At 54.8% G+C, this 26,438-nt stretch overlaps 1 protein-coding gene across 6 annotated transcripts in view; it reads right to left on the reverse strand.

Annotated features, from left to right (window-relative positions):
• tjap1 (tight junction associated protein 1 (peripheral)) overlaps window positions 1–26,438 on the reverse strand; it is a 593,272-nt gene that overhangs the window by 112,824 nt on the left and 454,010 nt on the right. For 5 of the 6 annotated variants that reach the window (XM_068028184.1, XM_068028169.1, XM_068028167.1 and 2 more), the window contains exon 7: window positions 6,265–6,372. The exons of the other annotated variant lie outside the window; for it this stretch is intronic. In XM_068028184.1, the coding sequence (XP_067884285.1) occupies window positions 6,265–6,372 (108 nt within the window). The remainder of the gene's footprint in view (window positions 1–6,264; window positions 6,373–26,438) is intronic. 6 annotated transcript variants of the gene reach the window in all.

A 26,438-nucleotide genomic window follows, 5' to 3' on the forward strand; every position in this document is an offset into this window, starting at 1 on the left:
GGACGACACAAAGGTTGGTGGAGTTGCGGACAGTGATGAGGATTGTCAGAAGATACAGCAGGATATAGATCGGTTGGAGACTTGGGTGGAGAAATGGCAGATGGAGTTTAATTCGGACAAATGTGAGGTAATGCATTTTGGAAGGTCTAATGCAGTTGGGAAGTATACAGTAAATGGCAGAACCCTTAGGAGTATTGACAGGCAGAGAGATCTGGGCGTACAGGTCCACAGGTCACTGAAAGTGGCAACGCAGGTGGATAAGGTAGTCGAGAAGGCATACGGCATGCTTGCCTTCATCGGTCGGGGCATGGAGTATAAAAATAGGCAAGTCATGCTGCAGTTGTACAGAACTTTAGTTAGGCCACACTTCGAATATTGTGTGCAATTCTGATCGCCACACTACCAGAAGGACGTAGAGGCTTTGGAGAGGGTACAGAAGTGGTTTGCCAGGATGTTGCCTGGTCTGGAGGGCATTAGCTGTGAGGAGAGGTTGGATAAACTCGGATTGTTTTCACTGGAACGACGGAGGTGGAGGGGCGACATGATAGAGGTTTACAAAGTTATAAGCGGCAAGGACAGAGTGGATAGTCAGAAGCTTTTTCCCAGGGTGGAAGAGTCAGTTACTAGGGGACATAGGTTTAAGGTGCGAGGGGCAAAGTTTAGAGGGGATGTGCGAGGCAAGTTCTTTACACAGAGGGTGGTGAGTGCCTGGAACTTGCTGCCGGGGGAGGTGGTGGAAGCAGGTACGATAGTGACGTTTAAGAGACATCTTGACAAATACATGAATAGGATGGGAATAGAGGGATACGGTCCCTGGAAGTGCAGAAGGTTTTAGTTTAAGCAGGCATCAAGATCGGCGCAGGCTTGGAGGGCTGAATGGCCTGTTCCTGTGCTGTACTGTTCTTTGTTCTTTGAGAACGGGCAGGAAAGTGGAGTTGAGGCCGAGATGAGATCAGCCATGATTGTACTGAATGGCGGAGCAGGCTTGAAGGGCTGAATTGCCTACTCCTGCTCTTAGTTCTTACGTTCTTATTTTAAGAGATTGTCCAAATGATTAGCCTCCAGCTCTGAGAACACTGCCTCTCATATTGCTTCTGGCGTGAAGTGAAAGTGCAAGGGCCATTCCTTGCTTCCTCTTTGGTAAAGACGTAACCCGTGTCCATAGATCAACTTCATTCTTCCATTGATCATAAGGTTTGGCTTCACAAAACAGCGGTGGAAAATCATATCCTGACACCTTCCACCTGGTTTCAGTCATCTTTCTTCAAAATAAAACATCAAATACAGCTTTCTCAAATAAAAACTCCAATTCTCATCTCCTGTCTGAAAACAAGTCTTAGTCTCCAATCACCACTTTCAGGCAACCATCCTCTGCTCCCAATGTTTCAGAAACTTCCAAGCCTGTTTGTGATGAAGAGACTGAGACGAGGATGCTTTGGTGGAGACTGTTTAATGCTTGCCACTGAGCTTACTTCTTCACTCCGAGAAACACCCAGCCAGTGCTGGCTCCCTGTTCTTTATATATAAATCTGAGTCCAATTAACTAATCAAAGGCCAACACTGATCACCCTATTACCTTCAATTACTCGGTATTTAACATTCATTAACAGAACTCATTAGAAACTAACAGAAGGTACTGGATAAGAACATAAGAAATAGAAGCAGGAGTAGGCCATTTGGCCCCTCAAGCCTGTCCCGCCATTCAATAAGATCAAGGCTGATCTGCCCCAGACCTCAACTCCTCTTTCGTGCCAGCTCCTCATAGCCCTCAACTACCTGATATTTCAAAAATCTACTTCCTCTTTAAATACCTTTAATGATTTAGCCTCCACAACTCTCTGGCGTAAAGAATTCCAGACATTCACTACCCTCTGAGAGAAGAAGTTCCTTTGCATCTCAGTTTTAAATGAGTGTCCCCTTATTCTGTAACTATGTCCCCTAGTTCGAGATTCCCCCACTAGTGGAAACATCTTCTCAACATCTACCCTGTCGAACCCCCTCAGAATCATGTACGTTTCAATAAGATCACCACTCATTCTTCTAAACTCTAATGAGTAAAGGCCTAACCTGTTAAGACATTCTTGATAAGTCAACCTCTTCATCCCAGGAATCAGCCTAGTGAATCTCTTTTGAACTGCCTTCAATGCCAGTATATCCTTTCTTAAATACGGGGACCAAAACTGTACACAGTACTCCAGGTGCAGTCTCACCAACACCCTGTCCAGTTGTAACAAGACTTCCCTATTTTTAAACTCCAACCCCCCAGCAATAAAGGCCAGAATTCCATTTGCTTTCTTAATTACTTGCTGCACCTGCATGCTAATGTTTTGTGTTTCCTGCACAAGAACACCCAGATCCCTCTGTGCTGCTCTTTTTTGTAGTCTGTCTCCATTTAAATAATAGTCTGCCTTTTTATTCTTCCTAACAAAGTGCATGACCTCTCACCTTCCTACATTAAACTCCATCTGCCAAGTTTTTGCCCACTCACTCAATCTATCTATATCCCCTTGCAGATTCCTATGTCCTCATCACAACATGCCTTCCGACCTATTTTTGTATCATTAGCAAATTTGGATATATTACATTCAGCCCACCCTCCTGCAATTCATTAATATAGATAGTAAATAATTGAGACCCTAGGCCTTTAAGGGTGGCACAGTGGCTAGTACCGCAGCCTCACAGCTCCAGCGACCCAGGTTCGGTTCTGGGTACTGCCTGTGGGGAGTTTGCAAGTTCTCTCTGTGACTGCACGGGTTTCCTCCGGGTGCTTCGGTTTCCTCCCAAAGACTTGCGGGTTGATAGGTAAATTGGCTATTGTAAATTGCCTCTAGTAGGTGGTAGGAGAATCGAGGGAAGGTGGGGATGGGAGAGGGAAATGGGATTAATATAGGATTAGTATAAATGGGTGGTTGATGGTCGGTGCGGACTCAGTGGGACGAAGGGCCTGTTTTGGTGCTGTATCTCTCTATGACTGATCCTTGTGGCACTCCACTAGTTGCGTCTTTCCAACCTGAAAAAGACCCATTAATCCTGACTCTCTGTCTTCTGTGTGTTAGCCAATCCTCAATCCATGCTAATATATTACCCTCAATACCCTGAGCTCCTATCTTGTGCAATAATCTTTTATGTGGCACCCTATCGAATGCCTTCTGGAAATCTAAATACACTACATCTACCAGTTCCCCTTTATCAACTCTGTTTGTTATATCCTCAAAGAACTCTAGCAAATTTGTCAAACATGATTTCACAAAACCATGTTGACTCTGTTTGATTGCGTTAAGCCTTTCTAAATGTCCTGCTATTTCTTCCTTAATAATGAACTCTCGCATTTTCCCAACAACTGACGTTAGGCTGACTGGCCTATAGTTTCCTGCTTTTTGTCTCCCTCCCTTCTTAATCAGGGATGTCACATTAGCAGTTCTCCAATCCACTGGGACCCTCCCAGAATCCAGTGACTTCTAGAATATTTCCACCAATGCCTCCACTATCTCTGCAGCCACTTCCATTAAAACCCTTGGATGTAGGCCATCAGGTCCTGGCGACTTGTCTGCCTTTAGTCCCATTATTTTGTTATATACTTTGTCCCTCGTGATAGAGACTGTTACAAGATCTTTCCTCCCATTAGCTCCTTGCTTATCTGATATCTGTGGAATGTTTATAGTGTCTTCCACCGTGAAGACCGATACAAAATTAGTTTAAATTATCTGCAAAGGTTATGGGCCCTGACAACATCCCAGCTGTAAGATGGAAATCTTGTGTTCCAGAACTAGCTGTGCCCCTAGTTAAGCTGTTCCAGTACAGATACAACACTGGAAAATTGCTCAGATATATCCTGCATACAAAAGTTCAGGACAAATCCAATCCGGCCAATTACCGCCCCATCAGTCTACTCTCAATCATCAGTAAAATGATGGAAGGAATTGTCGACAGTGCTATCAAGCGGCACTTGCTCAGCAATAACCTTCTAACTGACCCTCAGTTTGGGTTCCGTCAGAGTCACTCAGCGCCTGACCTCATTACAGCCTTGGTCCAAACATGGACAAAAGAGCTGAACTCCAGAGGTGAGGTGAGAGTGACTGCCCTTGACATCAAGGCAGCATTTGACTGAGTACGGCATCAAGGAGCCCTAGCAAAACTGGAGTCAATGGGACTCAGGGGGAAAACTCTCTGATGGTTGGAGTCATACCTAACGCAAAGGAAGATGGTTGTGGTTGTTGGAGGTCAATCATCTGAGCTCCAGGACATCACTGCAGGAGTTCCTCAGGCTAGTGTCCTAGGCCCAACCATCATCAGCTGCTTCATCAATGACCTTCCTTCAATCATAAGGTCAGAAGTGGAGATGTTTGCTGAGGATTGCACAATGTTCAGTACCATTCATGACTCCTCAGAGACAGTCGGTGTCGAAATGCAGCAGGACCTGGACGATATCCAGGCTTGGACTGATAAGTGGCAACTAACATTCACGCCACACAAGTGCCAGACAATGACCATCTCCAACACCCTGCCTCTCACCGCTCTTCTCCCCCACCCTGCCTCTCACCGCTCTCCTTCCCCACCCTGCCTCTTGCTACTCTCAACCCACAACCAATTTTTTGTATCATCTGAAACTTCTGAATCATGCTCTCTAAATCATGGATATATATCATGAATAGTAAGCAATCTATCACTAAGAGGGACAGAACCTCACTGAATACAGCTTTCCAGTTATGAAAACAACAGTGCTGCCTGGCACTGAGCCAAGTTTGGATCTAACATGCCATGCTCCCTTGGATCCATGGGCTTTTACTTTCCTGGCCAGTCTGTCATATGGGACCTTATCAAAAGCCTTGCTCAAATCCATGTAGACTACGTCAAGCATGTTACTCTCATTGACCCTCCTTGTGAACTCCTCAGAAAATTCAATCAAGATCGTCAGACACAATCTTCCCTCAGGAAACCCATACTGACTGGCCTTGATGAATCTGTGCTTTTCGAAATAATTTATACTGGTCCTTCTAACTTTTTCCAATAATTTGCCCACCACTGACTGGTCTATAATTACTCAGTCTATCCCTTCCACCCTTTCAAAACAATGGTAAAACGTTAGCTATCCTCCAGTCCTCTGGCACTACACCTGTAGCCAGAGAGGATTGGAAAATGATGGTCAGAGCCTCCACTATTTCTTCTCTTGCTTCCCTTAACAGCCTAACATACATTTCGTCTGGGTCTGGTGGTTTATCTACTTTATATATCTAATTAGTTATAAGGATGATTTCTTTTACCCACCTCCACCACTACAGCTGAGACTAAATTGACATGTTCATCATCTCTCAGTTTGATTTCTTCCTGATTTCACCCTTCATAACCCACAACTTCCCCAGAACATCTCGGGATGTTCACAAGACCAGCATCGCCATCATTGCTGTTTTTAAACAAGCTCTGTGAGCTTCCCGTGCTCACGAATTTACAGTTCTTCCTCAGCTTGCCTCTTCCAATCTCTGCAATCCCCGCCATCCCTCTGATATACACTCCATTTCCACTATACAAGCCCACTTCTTGCTTTTCACTCTTCTACTGGAGGTTATTCCTTCAGCCACAATGCTGCTGCTGGAACACCTTCCCTTGGAACCATTGCATTGTCACCTCCATCCCCATCACTTAAAGCCTCCCTATTCTTCAAACAAGAATGTGTTTTTCTTTTCCTTTCCTGTCTCTTGCTTGATATCACTCTGTAAAGCACATTGGCACATACCGAAATGAGAGCAGCACTGTTGCATTGGAATTGTACCAACGAAAAGATGCACTGAAGCAACTCACCAAGGCTCCTTCGACAGCATCTTCCAAACCCATGACCTTTACCAACTAGAAGGACAAGGGCAGCAGATACATGGGAACACCACCACCTGCAAGTTCCCCTCCAAGTCACACATCATTCTGACACTTTTTGTTATTCTTTCACGCTATGTGGGAGTCGCTGGCTAGGACAGCATTTATTACCCATCCCTAATTGCCCTTGAGAAGGTGGTGGTGAGCTGCCTTCTTGAACCGCTGCAGTCCATGTGGGGTAGATACACCCACAGTGCTGTTAGGAAGGGAGTTCCAGGATTTTGACCCAGCGACAGTGAAGGAACGGTGATATAGTTCCAAGTCAGGATGGTGTGTGACTTGGAGGAGAATTTGCAGGTGGTGGTGTTCCCATACATCTGCTGCCCTTGTCCTTCTAGACGAAAATGTGCCTGTTTGTGGAGATTAAAACCATCCCCCAGCAGAAGCTGCTAGACTTACGTTTAACTCCTCCAGCTTGTTGATAGCAGTTTTTGAATCCAGCAATTTGTTTGTTAGCTCCACAATTTCCCAGTCAAGGGTCTTCCTGTCCAGCTCAGCTTTTTTAATCTGGAGGAATGGGAACAAATGCTGTTACACACAAGAAAAAGAGGTGAAAAAGCACTGTCGAGTAAGTTTGTTCAGACAAGGTGCAAGGTTGCGAATGTGGGGTAATGTTCACGGAACTCTAGTGCAGTCCAGGTGCTCTTTTGAAGTTTGATGGTACAAGGCAACATTGAGGGAGTTCTGTGTTCTATCAAATCCACTCTGGGACAGATATACAGATAACTGGTGTCCAGCATAAAAAGATTCATTGGTGACACAGTCACTACAAAGAATACAATGGAAACTCCAGCAGCTAGATTCCACAATAAAACCATGAAAACTAACAATAACTTTGCTGAGTCAGGAATGATGCAGCACAGCAGTGGAGAACTGGAACTGAAAGAACTCTAGCATTACAAACTCTTGTGGCCGGGGGGGGTTGGTGTGAATGCAGGTTTTGAGAATTTGATTGATTCATGCAGTAACAGTGTAGATGACTGCTGTATAGTTTTTATTTGTCATTAGATGTGTTGTTTCCGTGCCATACCTAGAAAGAATGCTTTATAGTCAAGAACTAATTTATTCAATTGAAATCTAATGAATAGCACACCCTGCTAGTTTCTACAACTTATGTCCCTGTCACTCCCTCTGCCCCCAATATTATTTACCAGACAGCTGAAGCAAAGACAATGCTATGCTATTGGGCCTTCCAAATACATCCGATCCTTCAACAGTTTTTGAACCTACAGAGCAGTAACTATTCATACCTCTGGGCAGTTTGTGTTCTAGACAATCCTGTAGTGCATTAACAGAAACATTATGTGCAATCTAGGGTTTAGCATCACCAGAATTACCACCTCCTCACCATTAAGTATTGTGCATTTATTATTCATGTCCTGGAGGCTGTGGCTGTGCAAATCATTTCTTCAATTAATACTGAGGGGAGAAGATTTTTTAAAATTGTAAATAGATTTTCCTAACTTCAGATGGAAAAATGTCTGATTTTTTGACTTTTTGTCAATTAGAAAATGTACTTTGCTGAAGAAAAAAGATTGTTCTCCAAATTAATGAAATGCTGGAAAATGAGGATAGAAGAAGTGGTTGGTTAGTGATTTCTTTCAACAGGAAATTAGCTGCTTCAATGTTTGTACAAAGTTTTTATCAAAACTCTTTTTATTGAAAAATGGAGATATATCACAATATTTAATGCAAATCATTCCTCATTCCAATTTTAAAATGTCTAATGACATTATGTCTTGTGGAGTTACATATTTAGACCTTGTTCTCACAGTATCTAGAATAAGGTGACTGGTATCATTTAGAGGAATATGCTGAGTTAAAAGAGGGAAGCTTTGGAGGATACAGGGAGAAAGAAAGAGCAAAGACAGCAAAATTGAATGAAGATAAGCAAGCACTGATAGCGGTCTCCCAGAAATTCAAACCCTTGCGGGGGGCATGCACCAATCTGGGACTTAGTCCAATACATGAACCGCTTGGGCATTCCACCCTGCAGGCCTATGTGACTGCAGTAATAGGGGAGGCGGTGGCGTAGTGGGAATGTAACTGGACTAGGAACCCAGAGACCCAGGCTACTACACTGGGGACATGGGTCCGAATCCCACCATAGGAGATGGTGAAATTTGAATTCAATTAAACTGTGCATTAAAAAGCTAGTCAAATGGTGACCATGAAACCATTGTCAATTGTTGTAAAAACCCATCTGGTTCACTAATGTCCTTCTGTCATGCTAGGCCCCCACTTGCCAAGAATGAGGCACATTAATTTTGCCATGAACAGTGATTTTAAACTGTTACTGGAGTGAAGAAAGGACTTGTTAAACAGATCAGCCGTGGCTGGAAAAGACATTTGCATATTAACAGACAGTGCTTGGAAGGACAAAGGACCATTCCCTGACACATTCAACCCACAATGGACCTTGAACACCAGGTATTGTGTGTAAGAGGAGCATTGCAGAGACTGCTAAGGTGATACAATCCAAGACCTGGTCAGACCAGTTAGTCACCACGACTAACCTGCTTTGCAACCTGGGTTTTCTGAATTGTGCAAACAGTCTGAACTCAGAGTGTCTGTTTGCTCCTGAACTGAAAAGACCTCTCCTGGCTGGCTCACCACAGCCTCTTCTGACTGCTTTCCATCTCTTTCTCACGGAACTCCAAATCCACTGTAGGCACATGAATCCCAAGAGAGAAAAGTCTCCTACAGCAAACAAGGTTTAAGAATAATACTGGGCCCCAACGAAAAGGAAGATCTACCTACAATCAATGACTCTACAGTGAGCTTGAAGACCCATAACAATAACCGTCTTCAGATATTGCCTCAAACTTTTACAATTTATTTTTCTTCTGCTCTTTTCTGTCTCTATTTGCATGTGTGTATCGCAAATGCATGCAAGCATGGGCGCGTCGTGTATCTATAGGTGTTAACCGAATTAGAGGTGAAGTTTAATACATTTCAACTTTTCTTCTTTAAACCTATGAAAGCCTGTTTGTGCTGGTTTCCTTGTCTTATAATTGGAAAACGATGAACAAGGATTCACCAAGGAGGAGCTAAAAAACGGTATGTTAAAGCTGAGAGGGAACCCTAGACACCTTTCTCACCTGGCCGTAGCACCTTCAGAGAATGAAATCTGCTGTCCTTACCTGGTCTGGCCTACATGTGACTCCAGACCCACAGCAACGTGGTTGACTCTTAAAATGCCCTCTGAAATGGCAGAGCCAGTTGAAGGGCAATTAGGGATGGGCAATAAATGCTCGTCTGACCAGCGAAGCCCACATCCCAAAAACAAATAAAAAAAACTTTTCAGTCAGTCAGGTAAAATGGTGACTATCAGTGGTCCACCTGAAAACTCTTCACATTAAACAATGTGGGGCTAACTTAATTTGCCAGATTGCCACAATTGCCAACATGAACTGTTCACTGCCAAGCTCGCTGGTGCTGCCCTCTCTCTCCTTGAAGCCGTAATGTTAACTACACTGCCCTGTATGTTATTAACCTGGAAAGAATATGAATACTGAATCTTCACTCACTGGTGTCCCAATGGGGATGTTGGGGGGTGGAGACGGGGAGGTTGGGGGGGGGGAGGTTTGGGGGGGGTAGGGGAGGTGGGGGAGGGTAGGGGATATGGCGGGAGGGTAGGGGGTACGGGGGGGAGGTGAGAGGCTGTGTGGGGGGAGGGATGTCGGGGGCACAGGGATGTGGGGTGAGGGGTAGGGGATATGGGGGGAAGGGTAAGGTAGGGGATATGGGGGGACAGGGGGGGATATGGGGGACAGGGTAGGGGATATGTGGGACAGGGGAGGGTAGGGGATATGTGGGACAGGGGAGGGTAGGGGATATGTGGGGGGGTGACGTGTGTGTGGGGGGGGGACGTGTGGGGGGGGGGATGTGTGTGGGGGGGGGGGGATGTGTGGGGGGGGGGGGGGATGTGTGGGGGGGGGGGGGATGTGTGGGGGGGGGGGATGTGTGTGGGGGGGGGGGGATGTGTGTGGGGGGGGGGGGATGTGTGTGGGGGGGGGGAATGTGTGTGGGGGGGGGGGATGTGTGTGGGGGGGGGGATGTGTGTGGGGGGGGGGAATGTGTGTGGGGGGGGGGGGAATGTGTGTGGGGGGGGGGATGTGTGTGGGGGGGGGGGGATGTGTGTGGGGGGGGGGGATGTGTGTGGGGGGGGGGGATGTGTGTGGGGGGGGGGGGATGTGTGTGGGGGGGGGGGGATGTGTGTGGGGGGGGGGGGATGTGTGTGGGGGGGGGGGGGGATGTGTGGGGGGGGGGGGATGTGTGTGGGGGGGGGGGGATGTGTGTGGGGGGGGGGGGGGATGTGTGGGGGGGGATGATGTGTGGGGGGGGGGATGATGTGTGGGGGGGGGGATGTGTGGGGGGGGGATGTGTGGGGGGGGGGATGTGTGGGGGGGGGGGATGTGTGGGGGGGGGGATGTGTGGGGGGGGGATGTGTGGGGGGGGGATGTGTGGGGGGGGGGGATGTGTGGGGGGGGGGATGTGTGGGGGGGGGGATGTGTGGGGGGGGGGGATGTGTGGGGGGGGGATGTGTGGGGGGGGGGATGTGTGTGGGGGGGGGATGTGTGGGGGGGGGGGGGATGTGTGGGGGGGGGGGATGTGTGGGGGGGGGGGATGTGTGGGGGGGGGGGATGTGTGGGGGGGGGGGGATGTGTGGGGGGGGGGGGGATGTGTGGGGGGGGGGGGGATGTGTGGGGGGGGGGATGTGTGGGGGGGGATGTGTGGGGGGGGGGATGTGTTGGGGGGGGGATGTGTGGGGGGGGGATGTGTGGGGGGGGATGTGTGGGGGGGGGGATGTGTGGGGGGGGGGATGTGTGGGGGGGGGATGTGTGGGGGGGGGGATGTGTGGGGGGGGGGATGTGTGGGGGGGGGGGGATGTGTGGGGGGGGGGATGTGTGGGGGGGGGATGTGTTGGGGGGGGGGGATGTGTGGGGGGGGGGATGTGTTGGGGGGGGGATGTGTGGGGGGGGGGGATGTGTGGGGGGGGGGATGTGTTGGGGGGGGGGGATGTGTGGGGGGGGGGGATGGATGTGTGGGGGGGGGATGGATGTGTGGGGGGGGGGGATGTGTGGGGGGGGGATGTGTGGGGGGGGGATGTGTGGGGGGGGGGATGTGTTGGGGGGGGGGATGTGTGGGGGGGGGGGATGGATGTGTGGGGGGGGGGATGGATGTGTGGGGGGGGGATGGATGTGTGGGGGGGGGATGGATGTGTGGGGGGGGGGATGGATGTGTGGGGGGGGGATGGATGTGTGGGGGAGGGGATGTGTGGGGGGGGGGATGTGTGGGGGGGGGGATGTGTGGGGGGGGGGATGTGTGGGGGGGGGGGGGATGTGTGGGGGGGGGGGATGTGTGGGGGGGGGGATGGATGTGTGGGGGGGGGGATGGATATGTGTGGGGGGGGGGGGATGGATGTGTGGGGGGGGGGGGATGGATGTGTGGGGGGGGGGGGATGGATGTGTGGGGGGGGGGATGGATGTGTGGGGGGGGGGGGGATGGATGTGTGGGGGGGGGGGATGGATGTGTGGGGGGGGGGGATGGATGTGTGGGGGGGGGGGATGGATGTGTGGGGGGGGGGGATGGATGTGTGGGGGGGGGGGGATGGATGTGTGGGGGGGGGGGGATGGATGTGTGGGGGGGGGGATGGATGTGTGGGGGGGGGGGATGGATGTGTGGGGGGGGGGGATGGATGTGTGGGGGGGGGGGGATGGATGTGTGGGGGGGGGGGGATGGATGTGTGGGGGGGGGGATGGATGTGTGGGGGGGGGGGGGATGGATGTGTGGGGGGGGGGGATGGATGTGTGGGGGGGGGGGGATGGATGTGTGGGGGGGGGGATGGATGTGTGGGGGGGGGGGATGGATGTGTGGGGGGGGGATGGATGTGTGGAGGGGGGGATGGATGTGTGGAGGGGGGGATGGATGTGTGGGGGGGGGATGGATGTGTGGGGGGGGGGATGGATGTGTGGGGGGGGGGATGGATGTGTGGGGGGGGGGGATGGATGTGTGGGGGGGGGGATGGATGTGTGGGGGGGGGGATGGATGTGTGGGGGGGGGATGGATGTGTGGGGGGGGGGGATGGATGTGTGGGGGGGGGGGATGGATGTGTGGGGGGGGGGGGGATGGATGTGTGGGGGGGGGGGATGGATGTGTGGGGGGGGGGGATGGATGTGTGGGGGGGGGGATGGATGTGTGGGGGGGGGGATGGATGTGTGGGGGGGGGGGATGGATGTGTGGGGGGGGGGGATGGATGTGTGGGGGGGGGGATGGATGTGTGGGGGGGGGGATGGATGTGTGGGGGGGGGGATGGATGTGTGGGGGGGGGGATGGATGTGTGGGGGGGGGGATGGATGTGTGGGGGGGGGGATGGATGTGTGGGGGGGGGGATGGATGTGTGGGGGGGGGGATGGATGTGTGGGGGGGGGATGGATGTGTGGGGGGGGGATGGATGTGTGGGGGGGGGATGGATGTGTGGGGGGGGGGGATGGATGTGTGGGGGGGGGGGATGGATGTGTGGGGGGGGATGGATGTGTGGGGGGGGGGATGGATGTGTGGGGGGGGGGATGGATGTGTGGGGGGGGGGATGGATGTGTGGGGGGGGGGATGGATGTGTGGGGGGGGGGATGGATGTGTGGGGGGGGGGATGGATGTGTGGGGGGGGGATGGATGTGTGGGGGGGGGGATGGATGTGTGGGGGGGGGATGGATGTGTGGGGGGGGGATGGATGTGTGGGGGGGGGATGGATGTGTGGGGGGGGGAGATGTGTGGGGGGGGGGAGATGTGTGGGGGGAGGGGATGAGGGCATTGAGAGAGAAGGAAGGGGATGTGGGGATCGAGAGAAAGGGGGAAGGGGATGTGGGGATCGAGAGAAAGGGGGAAGGGGATGTGGGGATCGAGAGAGAGGGGGAAGGGGATGTGGGGATCGAGACAGAGAGTGGGGAATAATAGACAGAGGGAAGGGGATGTGGAGAGTGAGAGACAGTTGAACGGGGATGTGGGGAGAGAGAGAGGGGAAAGGGCATGTGGGGAGAGAAAGAGACAAAGGGTTTTGGGGCGCGTGAGAGGGTGAAGGGGAGATGGGGAGTGAGAGAGAGAGGGAAGGGGATGTGGGAAGTGAGAGAGAGGGTGAAGTGGATTTGGGGAGTGAGAGAGAGAGGGAAGGGGATGTGGGGAGTGAGAGAGAGAGAGGGAAGGGGATGTGGGGAGTGAGAGAGAGAGAGGGAAGGGGATGTGGGGAGTAAGAGAGAGAGAGGGAAGGGGATGTGGGGAGTAAGAGAGAGAGAGGGAAGGGGATGTGGGGAGTGAGAGAGAGGGGGAAGGGGATGTGGGGAGTGAGAGAGAGAGGGAAGGGGATGTGGGGAGTGAGAGAGAGAGGGAAGGGGATGTGGGGAGTGAGAGAGAGAGGGAAGGGGATGTGGGGAGTGAGAGAGAGAGGGAAGGGGATGTGGGGAGTGAGAGAGAGAGGGAAGGGGATGTGGGGAGTGAGAGAGAGAGGGAAGGGGATGTGGGGAGTGAGAGAGAGAGGGAAGGGGATGTGGGGAGTGAGAGAGAGAGTGGAAAGGGCATGTGGGGAGTGAGAGAGAGAGGGAAGAGGATGTGGTGAGTAAGAGAGAGGGAAGAGGATGTGGGGAGTGAGAGAGAGGGAAGAGGATGTGGGGAGTGAGAGAGAGGGAAGCGGATGTGGGGAGTGAGAAAGATAGGGAACAGGATGTGGGGAGTGAGAGAGAGAGGGAAGCGGATGTGGGGAGTGAGAAAGAGAGGGAAGCGGATGTGGGGAGTGAGAAAGAGAGGGAAGAGGATGTGGGGAGTGAGAGAGGGAAGAGGATGTGGGGAGTGAGAGAGGGAAGAGGATGTGGGGAGTGAGAAAGAGAGGAAAGGGCAAGTGGGGAGTGAGAGAGAGGGGGAACGGGATGTGGGGAGTGAGAGATGGGGGGGGAAGGGGATGTGGGGAATGAGAAAGAGATGGAAGGGCAAGTGGGGAGTGAGAGAGAGGGGGAAGGGCAAGTGGGGAGTGAGAGAGAGGGGGAAGGGGATTTGGGGAGTGAGAGAGAGGGGGAAGAGGATGTGGGGAGTGAGAGAGAGAGGGAAGGGGTTGTCGGGCGTGAGAGAGAGGAGGGGAGATGGGGTGTGAGACAGAGAGGGAAGGGGATGTGGGGAGTGTAAGTGGGAAGGAGGAAGGGGATATGGGTGAGAGAGAGGGGGCAGGGGATGTGGGGAGAGAGAGAAGTGGGAAAGGGCATGTGGGGAGTGAGAGCGAGAGCGAAGCGGAAGTGGGGAGTGAGAGAGAGAGGGAAGCGGATGTGGGGAGTGAGAGAGAGGGAAGGAATGTGGGGAGTGAGAGAGAGGGTGAAGTGGATTTGTGGAGCGAGATAGGGGGCAAGGAGATGTGGGGAGTGAGAGAGAAGGAAGGGGATATGGGGTGAGAGAGAGAGGGAAAGGGATGTGGGGAGTGAGAGAGAGAAGGGGATGTTGGGCGTGAGAGAGAGGGGAGGGGAGATGGGGTGTGAGATAGGGAGAGGGAAGGTGATTTGGGGTGCAAGAGAGAGGGAAGGGGATATGGGGAGTGAGAGAGGGAGGGAAGGGGATGTGGGAAGTGAGAGAGAGAGAGGGAAGGTGATAAGTGGAGTCAGAAAGAGAGGGATGGGGTTCTGGGGAGTGAGAAAGAGAGGGAAGGGGATGTGTGGAGTGAGAGAGGGAAGGTGATGTGGGGAGTCCGAGAGGGAAGGGGATGTGGGGAGTGAGAGAAAGAGGGAAGGGGATGTGGGGAGTGAGAGAAAGAGGGAAGGGGATGTGGGGAGTGAAATAGAGGGGGAAGGGAATGTGGGGAGTGAGAGGGGAAAGGGGATATGGGGAGTGAGAGACAGAGGGAACGGGATGTGGGGAGAGAGAGATGGGGGGGGGAAGGGGATGTGGGGAGTGAGAAAGAGAGGGAAGGGGATGTGTGGAGTGAGAGAGGGAAGGGGATGTGGGGAGTGAGAGAGAGAGGGAAGGGGATGTGGGGAGTCCGAGAGGGAAGGGGATGTGGGGAGTGAAATAGAGGGGAAAGGGGATGTGGGGAGTGAGAGAGGGAAGGGGATGTGGGGAGTGAGAGAGAGAGGGAAGGGGATGTGGGGAGTCCGAGAGGGAAGGGGATGTGGGGAGTGAAATAGGAAGGGGATGTGGGGAGTGAGAGAGAGAGGGAAGGGGATGTGGGGAGTGAGAGAGAGAGGGAAGGGGATGTGGGGAGTGAGAGAGAGAGGGAAGGGGATGTGGGGAGTGAGAGAGAGAGGGAAGGGGATGTGGGGAGTGAGAGAGAGAGGGAAGGGGATGTGGGGAGTGAGAGAGAGAGGGAAGGGGATGTGGGGAGTGAGAGAGAGAGGGAAGGGGATGTGGGGAGTGAGAGAGAGAGGGAAGGGGATGTGGGGAGTGAGAGAGAGAGGGAAGGGGATGTGGGGAGTGAGAGAGAGAGGGAAGGGATGTGGGGAGTGAGAGAGAGAGGGAAGGGGATGTGGGGAGTGAGAGAGAGAGGGAAGGGGATGTGGGGAGTGAGAGAGAGAGGGAAGGGGATGTGGGGAGTGAGAGAGAGAGGGAAGGGGATGTGGGGAGTGAGAGAGAGAGGGAAGGGGATGTGGGGAGTGAGAGAGAGAGGGAAGGGGATGTGGGGAGTGAGAGAGAGAGGGAAGGGGATGTGGGGAGTGAGAGAGAGAGGGAAGGGGATGTGGGGAGTGAGAGAGAGAGGGAAGGGGATGTGGGGAGTGAGAGAGAGAGGGAAGGGGATGTGGGGAGTGAGAGAGAGAGGGAAGGGATGTGGGGAGTGAGAGAGAGAGGGAAGGGATGTGGGGAGTGAGAGAGAGGGAAGGGGATGTGGGGAGTGAGAGAGAGAGGGAAGGGGATGTGGGGAGTGAGAGAGAGAGGGAAGGGGATGTGGGGAGTGAGAGAGAGAGGGAAGGGGATGTGGGGAGTGAGAGAGAGAGGGAAGGGGATGTGGGGAGTGAGAGAGAGAGGGAAGGGGATGTGGGGAGTGAGAGAGAGAGGGAAGGGGATGTGGGGAGTGAGAGAGAGAGGGAAGGGGATGTGGGGAGTGAGAGAGAGAGGGAAGGGGATGTGGGGAGTGAGAGAGAGAGGGAAGGGGATGTGGGGAGTGAGAGAGAGAGGGAAGGGGATGTGCGGAGTGAGAGAGAGAGGGAAGGGGATGTGGGGAGTGAGAGAAAGAGGGAAGGGGATGTGGGGAGTGAAATAGAGGGGAAGGGAATGTGGGGAGTGAGAGGGGAAAGGGGATATGGGGAGTGAGAGACAGAGGGAACGGGATGTGGGGAGTGAGAGATGGGGGGGAAGGGGATGTGGGGAGTGAGAAAGAGAGGGAAGGGGATGTGTGGAGTGAGAGAGGGAAGGGGATGTGGGGAGTGAGAGAGAGAGGGAAGGGGATGTGGGGAGTGAGAGAAAGAGGGAAGGGGATGTGGGGAGTGAAATAGAGGGGGAAGGGAATGTGGGGAGTGAGAGGGGAAAGGGGATATGGGGAGTGAGAGACAGAGGGAACGGAATGTGGGGAGTGAGAGGGGAAAGGGGATATGGGGAGTGAGAGACAGAGGGAACGGGATGTGGGGAGTGAGAGATGGGGGGGGGGAAGGGATGTGGGGAATGAGAGAGGGGGAAGGGGATGTGGGAATGAGAGAGGGGGAAGGTGATGTGGGGAGTGAGAGAGAGAGGGAAGGGGATGTGGGGAGTGAGAGGGGAAAGGGGATATGGGGATGTGAGAGATGGGGGGGGAAGGGGATGTGGGGAATGAGAGAGGGGGAAGGGGATGTGGGGAATGAGAGAGGGGGAAGGGATGTGGGGAATGAGAGAGGGGAAGGTGATGTGGGGAGTGAGAGAGAGAGGGAAGGGGATGTGGGGAGTGAGAGAGGGAAGGGGATGTGGGGAGTGAGAGAGAGGGAAGGGGATGTGGGGAGTGAGAGAGAGGGAAGGGGATGTGGGGAGTGAGAGAGAGGGAAGGGTATGTGGGGAGTGAGAGAGAGGGAAGGGTATGTGGGGAGTGAGAGAGAGGGAAGGGTATGTGGGAGTGAGAGAGAGAGGGAAGGGTATGTGGGGAGTGAGAGAGAGAGGGAAGGGGATGTGGGGAGTGAGAGAGAGAGGGAAGGGGATGTGGGGAGTGAGAGAGAGAGGGAAGGGGATGTGGGGAGTGAGAGAGAGAGGGAAGAGGATGTGGGGAGTGAGAGAGAGGGAAGATGATGTGGGGAGTGAGAGAGAGGGAAGGGATGTGGGGAGTGAGAGAGAGAGGGAAGAGGATGTGTGGAGTGAGAGAGGGAAGGGGATGTGAGGAGTGAGAAAGAGAGGGAAGAGGATGTGGGGAGTGAGAGAGAGAGGGAAGGGGATGTGGGAGTGAGAGAGATGGGGAAGGGGATGTGGGGAGTGAGAGAGAGAGGAGGGGATGTGGGGAGTGAGAGAGAGAGGGAAGGGGATGTGGGGAGTGAGAGAGAGAGGGAAGGGGATGTGGGGAGTGAGAGAGAGAGGGAAGGGGATGTGGGGAGTGAGAGAGAGAGGGAAGGGGATGTGGGGAGTGAGAGAGAGAGGGAAGGGGATGTGGGGAGTGAGAGAGAGAGGGAAGGGGATGTGGGGAGTGAGAGAGAGAGGGAAGGGGATGTGCGGAGTGAGAGAGAGAGGGAAGGGGATGTGCGGAGTCCGAGAGGGAAGGGGATGTGAGGAGTGAGAGAAAGAGGGAAGGGGATGTGGGGAGTGAAATAGAGGGGGAAGGGAATGTGGGGAGTGAGAGGGAAAGGGGATATGGGGAGTGAGAGACAGAGGGAACGGGATGTGGGGAGTGAGAGATGGGGGGGAAGGGGATGTGGGGAGTGAGAAAGAGAGGGAAGGGGATGTGTGGAGTGAGAGAGGGAAGGGGATGTGGGGAGTGAGAGAGAGAGGGAAGGGGATGTGGGGAGTCCGAGAGGGAAGGGATGTGGGGAGTGAGAGAAAGAGGGAAGGGGATGTGGGGAGTGAAATAGAGGGGAAGGGAATGTGGGGAGTGAGAGGGGAAAGGGGATATGGGGATAGTGAGCGACAGAGGGAACGGAATGTGGGGAGTGAGAGGGGAAAGGGGATATGGGGAGTGAGAGACAGAGGGAACGGGATGTGGGGAGTGAGAGATGGGGGGGGGAAGGGGATGTGGGGAATGAGAGAGGTGGAAGGGGATGTGGGGAATGAGAGAGGGGGAAGGTGATGTGGGGAGTGAGAGAGAGAGGGAAGGGGATGTGGGGATGTGAGAGAGGGAAGGGGATGTGGGGAGTGAGAGAGAGGGAAGGGGATGTGGGGAGTGAGAGAGAGGGAAGGGGATGTGGGAGTGAGAGAGAGGGAAGGGTATGTGGGGAGTGAGAGAGAGAGGGAAGGGTATGTGGGGAGTGAGAGAGAGAGGGAAGGGTATGTGGGGAGTGAGAGAGAGAGGGAAGGGTATGTGGGGAGTGAGAGAGAGGGAAGGGTATGTGGGGAGTGAGAGAGAGGGAAGGGTATGTGGGGAGTGAGAGAGAGAGGAAAGGGTATGTGGGGAGTGAGAGAGAGAGGGAAGGGGATGTGGGGAGTGAGAGAGAGAGGGAAGGGGATGTGGGGAGTGAAATAGAGGAGGAAGGGAATGTGGGGAGTGAGAGGGGAAAGGGGATATGGGGAGTGAGAGACAGAGGGAACGGGATGTGGGGGGGGAAGGGGATGTGGGGAGTGAGAAAGAGAGGGAAGGGGATGTGGGGAGTGAGAGAGAGAGGGAAGGGGATATGGGGAGTGAAAGAGGGAAGGGGGAAGGGGATATGGGGTGACAGAGGGAGGGGGAAGGGGATGTGGGGAGTGAGAGAGAGGGAAGGGGATGTGGCGAGTGAGAGACAGAGGGAAGGAGATGTGGGGAGTGAGAGAGAGGGAAGGGGATGTGGGGAGTGAGAGAGGGAAGGGGGAAGGGGATGTGGGGAGTGAGAGAGAGAGGGAAGGGGATGTGGGGAGTGAGAGAGAGAGGGAAGGGGATGTGGGGAGTGAGAGAGAGAGGGAAGAGGATGTGGGGAGTGAGAGAGAGGAAAGGGGATGTGGGGAGTGAGAGAGAGAGGGAAGAGGATGTGTGGAGTGAGAGAGGGAAGGGGATGTGAGGAGTGAGAAAGAGAGGGAAGAGGATGTGGGGAGTGAGAGAGAGAGGGAAGGGGATGTGGGGAGTCCGAGAGGGAAGGGGATGTGGGGAGTGAGAGAAAGAGGGAAGGGGATGTGGGGAGTGAAATAGAGGAGGAAGGGGATATGGGGAGTGAGAGACAGAGGGAACGGGATGTGGGGGGGGGAAGGGGATGTGGGGAGTGAGAAAGAGAGGGAAGGGGATATGGGGAGTGAAAGAGGGAAGGGGGAAGGGGATATGGGGTGACAGAGGGAGGGGGAAGGGGATGTGGGGAGTGAGAGAGGGGGAAGGGGATGTGGGGAGTGAGAGAGAGGGAAGGGGATGTGGCGAGTGAGAGACAGAGGGAAGGAGATGTGGGGAGTGAGAGAGAGGGAAGGGGATGTGGCGAGTGAGAGACAGAGGGAAGGAGATGTGGGGAGTGAGAGAGAGGGAAGGGGATGTGGGGAGTGAGAGAGGGAAGGGGGAAGGGGATGTGGGGAGTGAGAGAGAGAGGGAAGGGGATGTGGGGAGTGAGAGAGAGAGGGAAGGGGATGTGGGGAGTGAGAGAGAGAGGGAAGGGGATGTGGGGAGTGAGAGAGAGGGAAGGGGATGTGGGGAGTGAGAGAGAGGGAAGGGGATGTGGGGAGTGAGAGAGAGGGAAGGGTATGTGGGGAGTGAGAGAGAGGGAAGGGTATGTGGGGAGTGAGAGAGAGGGAAGGGTATGTGGGGAGTGAGAGAGAGGGAAGGGTATGTGGGGAGTGAGAGAGAGAGGGAAGGGTATGTGGGGAGTGAGAGAGAGAGGGAAGGGGATGTGGGGAGTGAGAGAGAGAGGGAAGGGGATGTGGGGAGTGAGAGAGAGAGGGAAGAGGATGTGGGGAGTGAGAGAGAGGGAAGAGGATGTGGGGAGTGAGAGAGAGGGAAGGGGATGTGGGGAGTGAGAGAGAGAGGGAAGGGGATGTGGGGAGTGAGAGAGAGAGGGAAGAGGATGTGTGGAGTGAGAGAGGGAAGGGGATGTGAGGAGTGAGAAAGAGAGGGAAGAGGATGTGGGGAGTGAGAGAGAGAGGGAAGGGGATGTGGGGAGTCCGAGAGGGAAGGGGATGTGGGGAGTGAGAGAAAGAGGGAAGGGGATGTGGGGAGTGAGAGAAAGAGGGAAGGGGATGTGGGGAGTGAAATAGAGGGGGAAGGGAATGTGGGGAGTGAGAGGGGAAAGGGGATATGGGGAGTGAGAGAGAGAGGGAAGGGGATGTGGGGAGTGAGAGAGAGAGGGAAGGGGATGTGCGGAGTGAGAGAGAGAGGGAAGGGGATGTGCGGAGTCCGAGAGGGAAGGGGATGTGGGGAGTGAAATAGAGGGGGAAGGGAATGTGGGGAGTGAGAGGGGAAAGGGGATATGGGGAGTGAGAGACAGAGGGAACGGGATGTGGGGAGTGAGAGATGGGGGGGAAGGGGATGTGGGGAGTGAGAAAGAGAGGGAAGGGGATGTGTGGAGTGAGAGAGGGAAGGGGATGTGGGGAGTGAGAGAGAGAGGGAAGGGGATGTGGGGAGTCCGAGAGGGAAGGGGATGTGGGGAGTGAGAGAAAGAGGGAAGGGGATGTGGGGAGTGAAATAGAGGGGGAAGGGAATGTGGGGAGTGAGAGGGGAAAGGGGATATGGGGAGTGAGAGACAGAGGGAAGGGGATGTGGGGAGTGAGAGAAAGAGGGAAGGGGATGTGGGGAGTGAAATAGAGGGGGAAGGGAATGTGGGGAGTGAGAGGGGAAAGGGGATATGGGGAGTGAGAGACAGAGGGAACGGAATGTGGGGAGTGAGAGGGGAAAGGGGATATGGGGAGTGAGAGACAGAGGGAACGGGATGTGGGGAGTGAGAGATGGGGGGGGGGAAGGGGATGTGGGGAATGAGAGAGGGGGAAGGGGATGTGGGGAATGAGAGAGGGGGAAGGTGATGTGGGGAGTGAGAGAGAGAGGGAAGGGGATGTGAGGAGTGAGAGAGAGGGAAGGGGATGTGGGGAGTGAGAGAGAGGGAAGGGTATGTGGGGAGTGAGAGAGAGGGAAGGGTATGTGGGGAGTGAGAGAGAGGGAAGGGTATGTGGGGAGTGAGAGAGAGGGAAGGGTATGTGGGGAGTGAGAGAGAGGGAAGGGTATGTGGGGAGTGAGAGAGAGGGAAGGGTATGTGGGGAGTGAGAGAGAGGGAAGGGTATGTGGGGAGTGAGAGAGAGGGAAGGGTATGTGGGGAGTGAGAGAGAGAGGGAAGGGGATGTGGGGAGTGAGAGAGAGAGGGAAGGGGATGTGGGGAGTGAGAGAGAGAGGGAAGGGGATGTGGGGAGTGAGAGAGAGAGGGAAGGGGATGTGGGGAGTGAGAGAGAGAGGGAAGGGGATGTGGGGAGTGAGAGAGAGAGGGAAGGGGATGTGGGGAGTGAGAGAGAGAGGGAAGGGGATGTGGGGAGTGAGAGAGAGAGGGAAGGGGATGTGGGGAGTGAGAGAGAGAGGGAAGAGGATGTGGGGAGTGAGAGAGAGGGAAGAGGATGTGGGGAGTGAGAGAGAGGGAAGGGGATGTGGGGAGTGAGAGAGAGAGGGAAGAGGATGTGTGGAGTGAGAGAGGGAAGGGGATGTGAGGAGTGAGAAAGAGAGGGAAGAGGATGTGGGGAGTGTGAGAGAGAGAGAGGGAAGGGGATGTGGGGAGTCCGAGAGGGAAGGGGATGTGGGGAGTGAGAGAAAGAGGGAAGGGGATGTGGGGAGTGAGAGAAAGAGGGAAGGGGATGTGGGGAGTGAAATAGAGGAGGAAGGGAATGTGGGGAGTGAGAGGGGAAAGGGGATATGGGGAGTGAGAGAAAGAGGGAACGGGATGTGGGGAGTGAGAGAGAGGGAAGGGGATGTGGGGAGTGAGAGAGAGAGGGAAGGGGATGTGGGGAGTGAGAGAGAGAGGGAAGAGGATGTGGGGAGTGAGAGAGAGAGGGAAGAGGATGTGGGGAGTGAGAGAGAGGGAAGGGGATGTGGGGAGTGAGAGAGAGAGGGAAGAGGATGTGTGGAGTGAGAGAGGGAAGGGGATGTGAGGAGTGAGAAAGAGAGGGAAGAGGATGTGGGGAGTGAGAGAGAGAGGGAAGGGGATGTGGGGAGTCCGAGAGGGAAGGGGATGTGGGGAGTGAGAGAAAGAGGGAAGGGGATGTGGGGAGTGAGAGAAAGAGGGAAGGGGATGTGGGGAGTGAAATAGAGGAGGAAAGGAATGTGGGGAGTGAGAGGGGAAAGGGGATATGGGGAGTGAGAGACAGAGGGAACGGGATGTGGGGGGGGAAGGGGATGTGGGGAGTGAGAAAGAGAGGGAAGGGGATGTGGGGAGTGAGAGAGAGAGGGAAGGGGATATGGGGAGTGAAAGAGGGAAGGGGGAAGGGGATATGGGGTGACAGAGGGAGGGGGAAGGGGATGTGGGGAGTGAGAGAGAGGGAAGGGGATGTGGCGAGTGAGAGACAGAGGGAAGGAGATGTGGGGAGTGAGAGAGAGGGAAGGGGATGTGGGGAGTGAGAGAGGGAAGGGGGAAGGGGATGTGGGGAGTGAGAGAGGGAGGGGGGAAGGGGATATGGGGTGAGAGAGGGAGGGGGAAGGGGATGTGGGGAGTGAGAGACAGAGGGAATGGGATGTGGGGAGTGAGAGAGAGAAGGGGATGTCGGGCGTGAGAGAGAGGGGAGGGGAGTTGGGGTGTGTGAGAGGGAGGGAAGGGGATGTGGGAAGTGAGAGAGAGAGGGAAGGGGATGAGTGGAGTCAGAAAGAGAGGGAAGGGGTTCTGGGGAGTGAGAAAGAGAGGGAAGGGGATGTGAGGAGTGAGAAAGAGAGGGAGGAGGATGTGGGGAGTGAGAGAGAGAGGGAAGGGGATGTGGGGAGTGAGAGAAAGAGGGAAGGGGATGTGGGGAGTTTGAGAAAGAGGGAAGGGGATGTGGGGAGTGAGAGAAAGAGGGTAGGGGATGTGGGGAGTGAGAGAGAGAGAGGGGAAAGGGCATGTGGGGAGTGAGAGAGAGAGGGAAGAGGATGTGGTGAGTAAGAGAGAGGGAAGAGGATGTGGTGAGTAAGAGAGAGGGAAGAGGATGTGGGGAGTGAGAGAGAGGGAAGAGGATGTGGGGAGTGAGAGAGAGGGAAGAGGATGTGGGGAGTGAGAGAGAGAGGGAAGGGGATGAGTGGAGTCAGAAAGAGAGGGAAGGGGTTCTGGGGAGTGAGAAAGAGAGGGAAGGGGATGTGAGGAGTGAGAAAGAGAGGGAGGAGGATGTGGGGAGTGAGAGAGAGAGGGAAGGGGATGTGGGGAGTGAGAGAAAGAGGGAAGGGGATGTGGGGAGTTTGAGAAAGAGGGAAGGGGATGTGGGGAGTGAGAGAGAGAGGGGAAAGGGCATGTGGGGAGTGAGAGAGAGAGGGGAAAGGGCATGTGGGGAGTGAGAGAGAGAGGGAAGAGGATGTGGTGAGTAAGAGAGAGAGGGAAGAGGATGTGGTGAGTAAGAGAGAGGGAAGAGGATGTGGTGAGTAAGAGAGAGGGAAGAGGATGTGGGGAGTGAGAGAGATGGGGAAGGGGATGTGGGGAGTGAGAGAGATGGGGAAGGGGATGTGGGGAGTGAGAGAGAGAGGGAAGGGGATGTGGGGAGTGAGAGAGAGGGAAGGGGATGTGGGGAGTGAGAGAGAGAGGGAAGGGGATATGAGGAGTGAGAGAGAGAGGGAAGGGGATATGGGGAGTGAGAGAGAGAGGGAAGGGGATGTGGGAAGTGAGAGAGAGAGGGGAAAGGGCATGTGGGGAGTGAGAGAGAGAGGGGAAAGGGCATGTGGGGAGTGAGAGAGAGAGGGAAGAGGATGTGGTGAGTAAGAGAGAGAGGGAAGAGGATGTGGTGAGTAAGAGAGAGGGAAGAGGATGTGGTGAGTAAGAGAGAGGGAAGAGGATGTGGGGAGTGAGAGAGAGGGGGAAGCGGATGTGGGGAGTGAGAAAGATAGGGAACAGGATGTGGGGAGTGAGAGAGAGAGGGAAGAGGATATGGGGAGTGAGAGAGAGAGGGAAGAGGATGTGGGGAGTGAGAAAGAGAGGGAAGAGGATGTGGGGAGTGAGAAAGAGAGGGAAGAGGATGTGGGGAGTGAGAAAGAGAGGAAAGGGCAAGTGGGGAGTGAGAGAGAGGGGAACGGGATGTGGGGAGTGAGAGATGGGGGGGGAAGGGGATGTGGGGAATGAGAGAGGGGGAAGGTGATGTGGGGAGTGAGAGAGAGAGGAAAGGGGATGTGGGGAATGAGAGAGAGAGGGAAGGGGATGTGGGGAGTGAGAAAGAGATGGAAGGGCAAGTGGGGAGTGAGAGGGAGGGGGAAGGGGATTTGGGGAGTGAGAGAGAGAGGGAAGAGGATGTGGGGAATGAGAGAGAGAGGGAAGGGGATGTGGGGAGTGAGAAAGAGATGGAAGGGCAAGTGGGGAGTGAGAGAGAGGGGGAAGGGGATGTGGGGAGTGAGAAAGAGAGGAAAGGGCAAATGGGGAGTGAGAGAGAGGGGAATGGGATGTGGGGAATGAGAGAGGGGGAAGGTGATGTGGGGAGTGAGAGAGAGAGGGAAGGGGATGTGGGGAATGAGAGAGAGAGGGAAGGGGATGTGGGGAGTGAGAAAGAGATGGAAGGGCAAGTGGGGAGTGAGAGAGAGGGGGAACGGGATTTGGGGAGTGAGAGAGAGAGGGAAGAGGATGTGGTGAGTGAGAGAGAGAGGGAAGGGGTTGTCGGGCGTGAGAGAGAGGAGGGGAGATGGGGTGTGAGACAGAGAGGGAAGGGGATGTGGGGAGTGAGACAGAGAGGGAAGGGGATGTGGGGAGTGAGACAGAGAGGGAAGGGGATGTGGGGAGTGAGACAGAGAGGGAAGGGGATGTGGGGAGTGAGACAGAGAGGGAAGGGGATGTGGTGAGTGAGACAGAGAGGGAAGGGGATGTGGTGAGTGAGACAGAGAGGGAAGGGGATGTGGGGAGTGAGAGAAAGAGGGAAGGGGATGTGGGGAGTGAGAGAAAGAGGGAAGGGGATGTGGGGAGTGAAATAGAGGAGGAAGGGAATGTGGGGAGTGAGAGGGGAAAGGGGATATGGGGAGTGAGAGAAAGAGGGAACGGGATGTGGGGAGTGAGAGAGAGGGAAGGGGATGTGGGGAGTGAGAGAGAGAGGGAAGGGGATGTGGGGAGTGAGAGAGAGAGGGAAGAGGATGTGGGGAGTGAGAGAGAGAGGGAAGAGGATGTGGGGAGTGAGAGAGAGAGGGAAGGGGATGTGGGGAGTCCGAGAGGGAAGGGGATGTGGGGAGTGAGAGAAAGAGGGAAGGGGATGTGGGGAGTGAGAGAAAGAGGGAAGGGGATGTGGGGAGTGAAATAGAGGAGGAAGGGAATGTGGGGAGTGAGAGGGGAAAGGGGATATGGGGAGTGAGAGACAGAGGGAACGGGATGTGGGGGGGGAAGGGGATGTGGGGAGTGAGAAAGAGAGGGAAGGGGATGTGGGGAGTGAGAGAGAGAGGGAAGGGGATATGGGGAGTGAAAGAGGGAAGGGGGAAGGGGATATGGGGTGACAGAGGGAGGGGGAAGGGGATGTGGGGAGTGAGAGAGAGGGAAGGGGATGTGGCGAGTGAGAGACAGAGGGAAGGAGATGTGGGGAGTGAGAGAGAGGGAAGGGGATGTGGGGAGTGAGAGAGGGAAGGGGGAAGGGGATGTGGGGAGTGAGAGAGGGAGGGGGGAAGGGGATATGGGGTGAGAGAGGGAGGGGGAAGGGGATGTGGGGAGTGAGAGACAGAGGGAATGGGATGTGGGGAGTGAGAGAGAGAAGGGGATGTCGGGCGTGAGAGAGAGGGGAGGGGAGTTGGGGTGTGTGAGAGGGAGGGAAGGGGATGTGGGAAGTGAGAGAGAGAGGGAAGGGGATGAGTGGAGTCAGAAAGAGAGGGAAGGGGTTCTGGGGAGTGAGAAAGAGAGGGAAGGGGATGTGAGGAGTGAGAAAGAGAGGGAGGAGGATGTGGGGAGTGAGAGAGAGAGGGAAGGGGATGTGGGGAGTGAGAGAAAGAGGGAAGGGGATGTGGGGAGTGAGAGAAAAAGGGAAGGGGATGTGGGGAGTGAGAGAAAAAGGGAAGGGGATGTGGGGAGTGAGAGAAAGAGGGAAGGGGATGTGGGGAGTGAGAGAGAGAGAGGGGAAAGGGCATGTGGGGAGTGAGAGAGAGAGGGAAGAGGATGTGGTGAGTAAGAGAGAGGGAAGAGGATGTGGTGAGTAAGAGAGAGGGAAGAGGATGTGGTGAGTGAGAGAGAGGGAAGAGGATGTGGGGAGTGAGAGAGAGGGAAGAGGATGTGGGGAGTGAGAGAGAGGGAAGAGGATGTGGGGAGTGAGAGAGAGAGGGAAGGGGATGAGTGGAGTCAGAAAGAGAGGGAAGGGGTTCTGGGGAGTGAGAAAGAGAGGGAAGGGGATGTGAGGAGTGAGAAAGAGAGGGAGGAGGATGTGGGGAGTGAGAGAGAGAGGGAAGGGGATGT

This window comes from Heterodontus francisci, chromosome 3 (genome assembly GCF_036365525.1).
Source record: "Heterodontus francisci isolate sHetFra1 chromosome 3, sHetFra1.hap1, whole genome shotgun sequence".
In the NCBI taxonomy this organism is placed as follows: Eukaryota; Metazoa; Chordata; class Chondrichthyes; order Heterodontiformes; family Heterodontidae; genus Heterodontus; species Heterodontus francisci.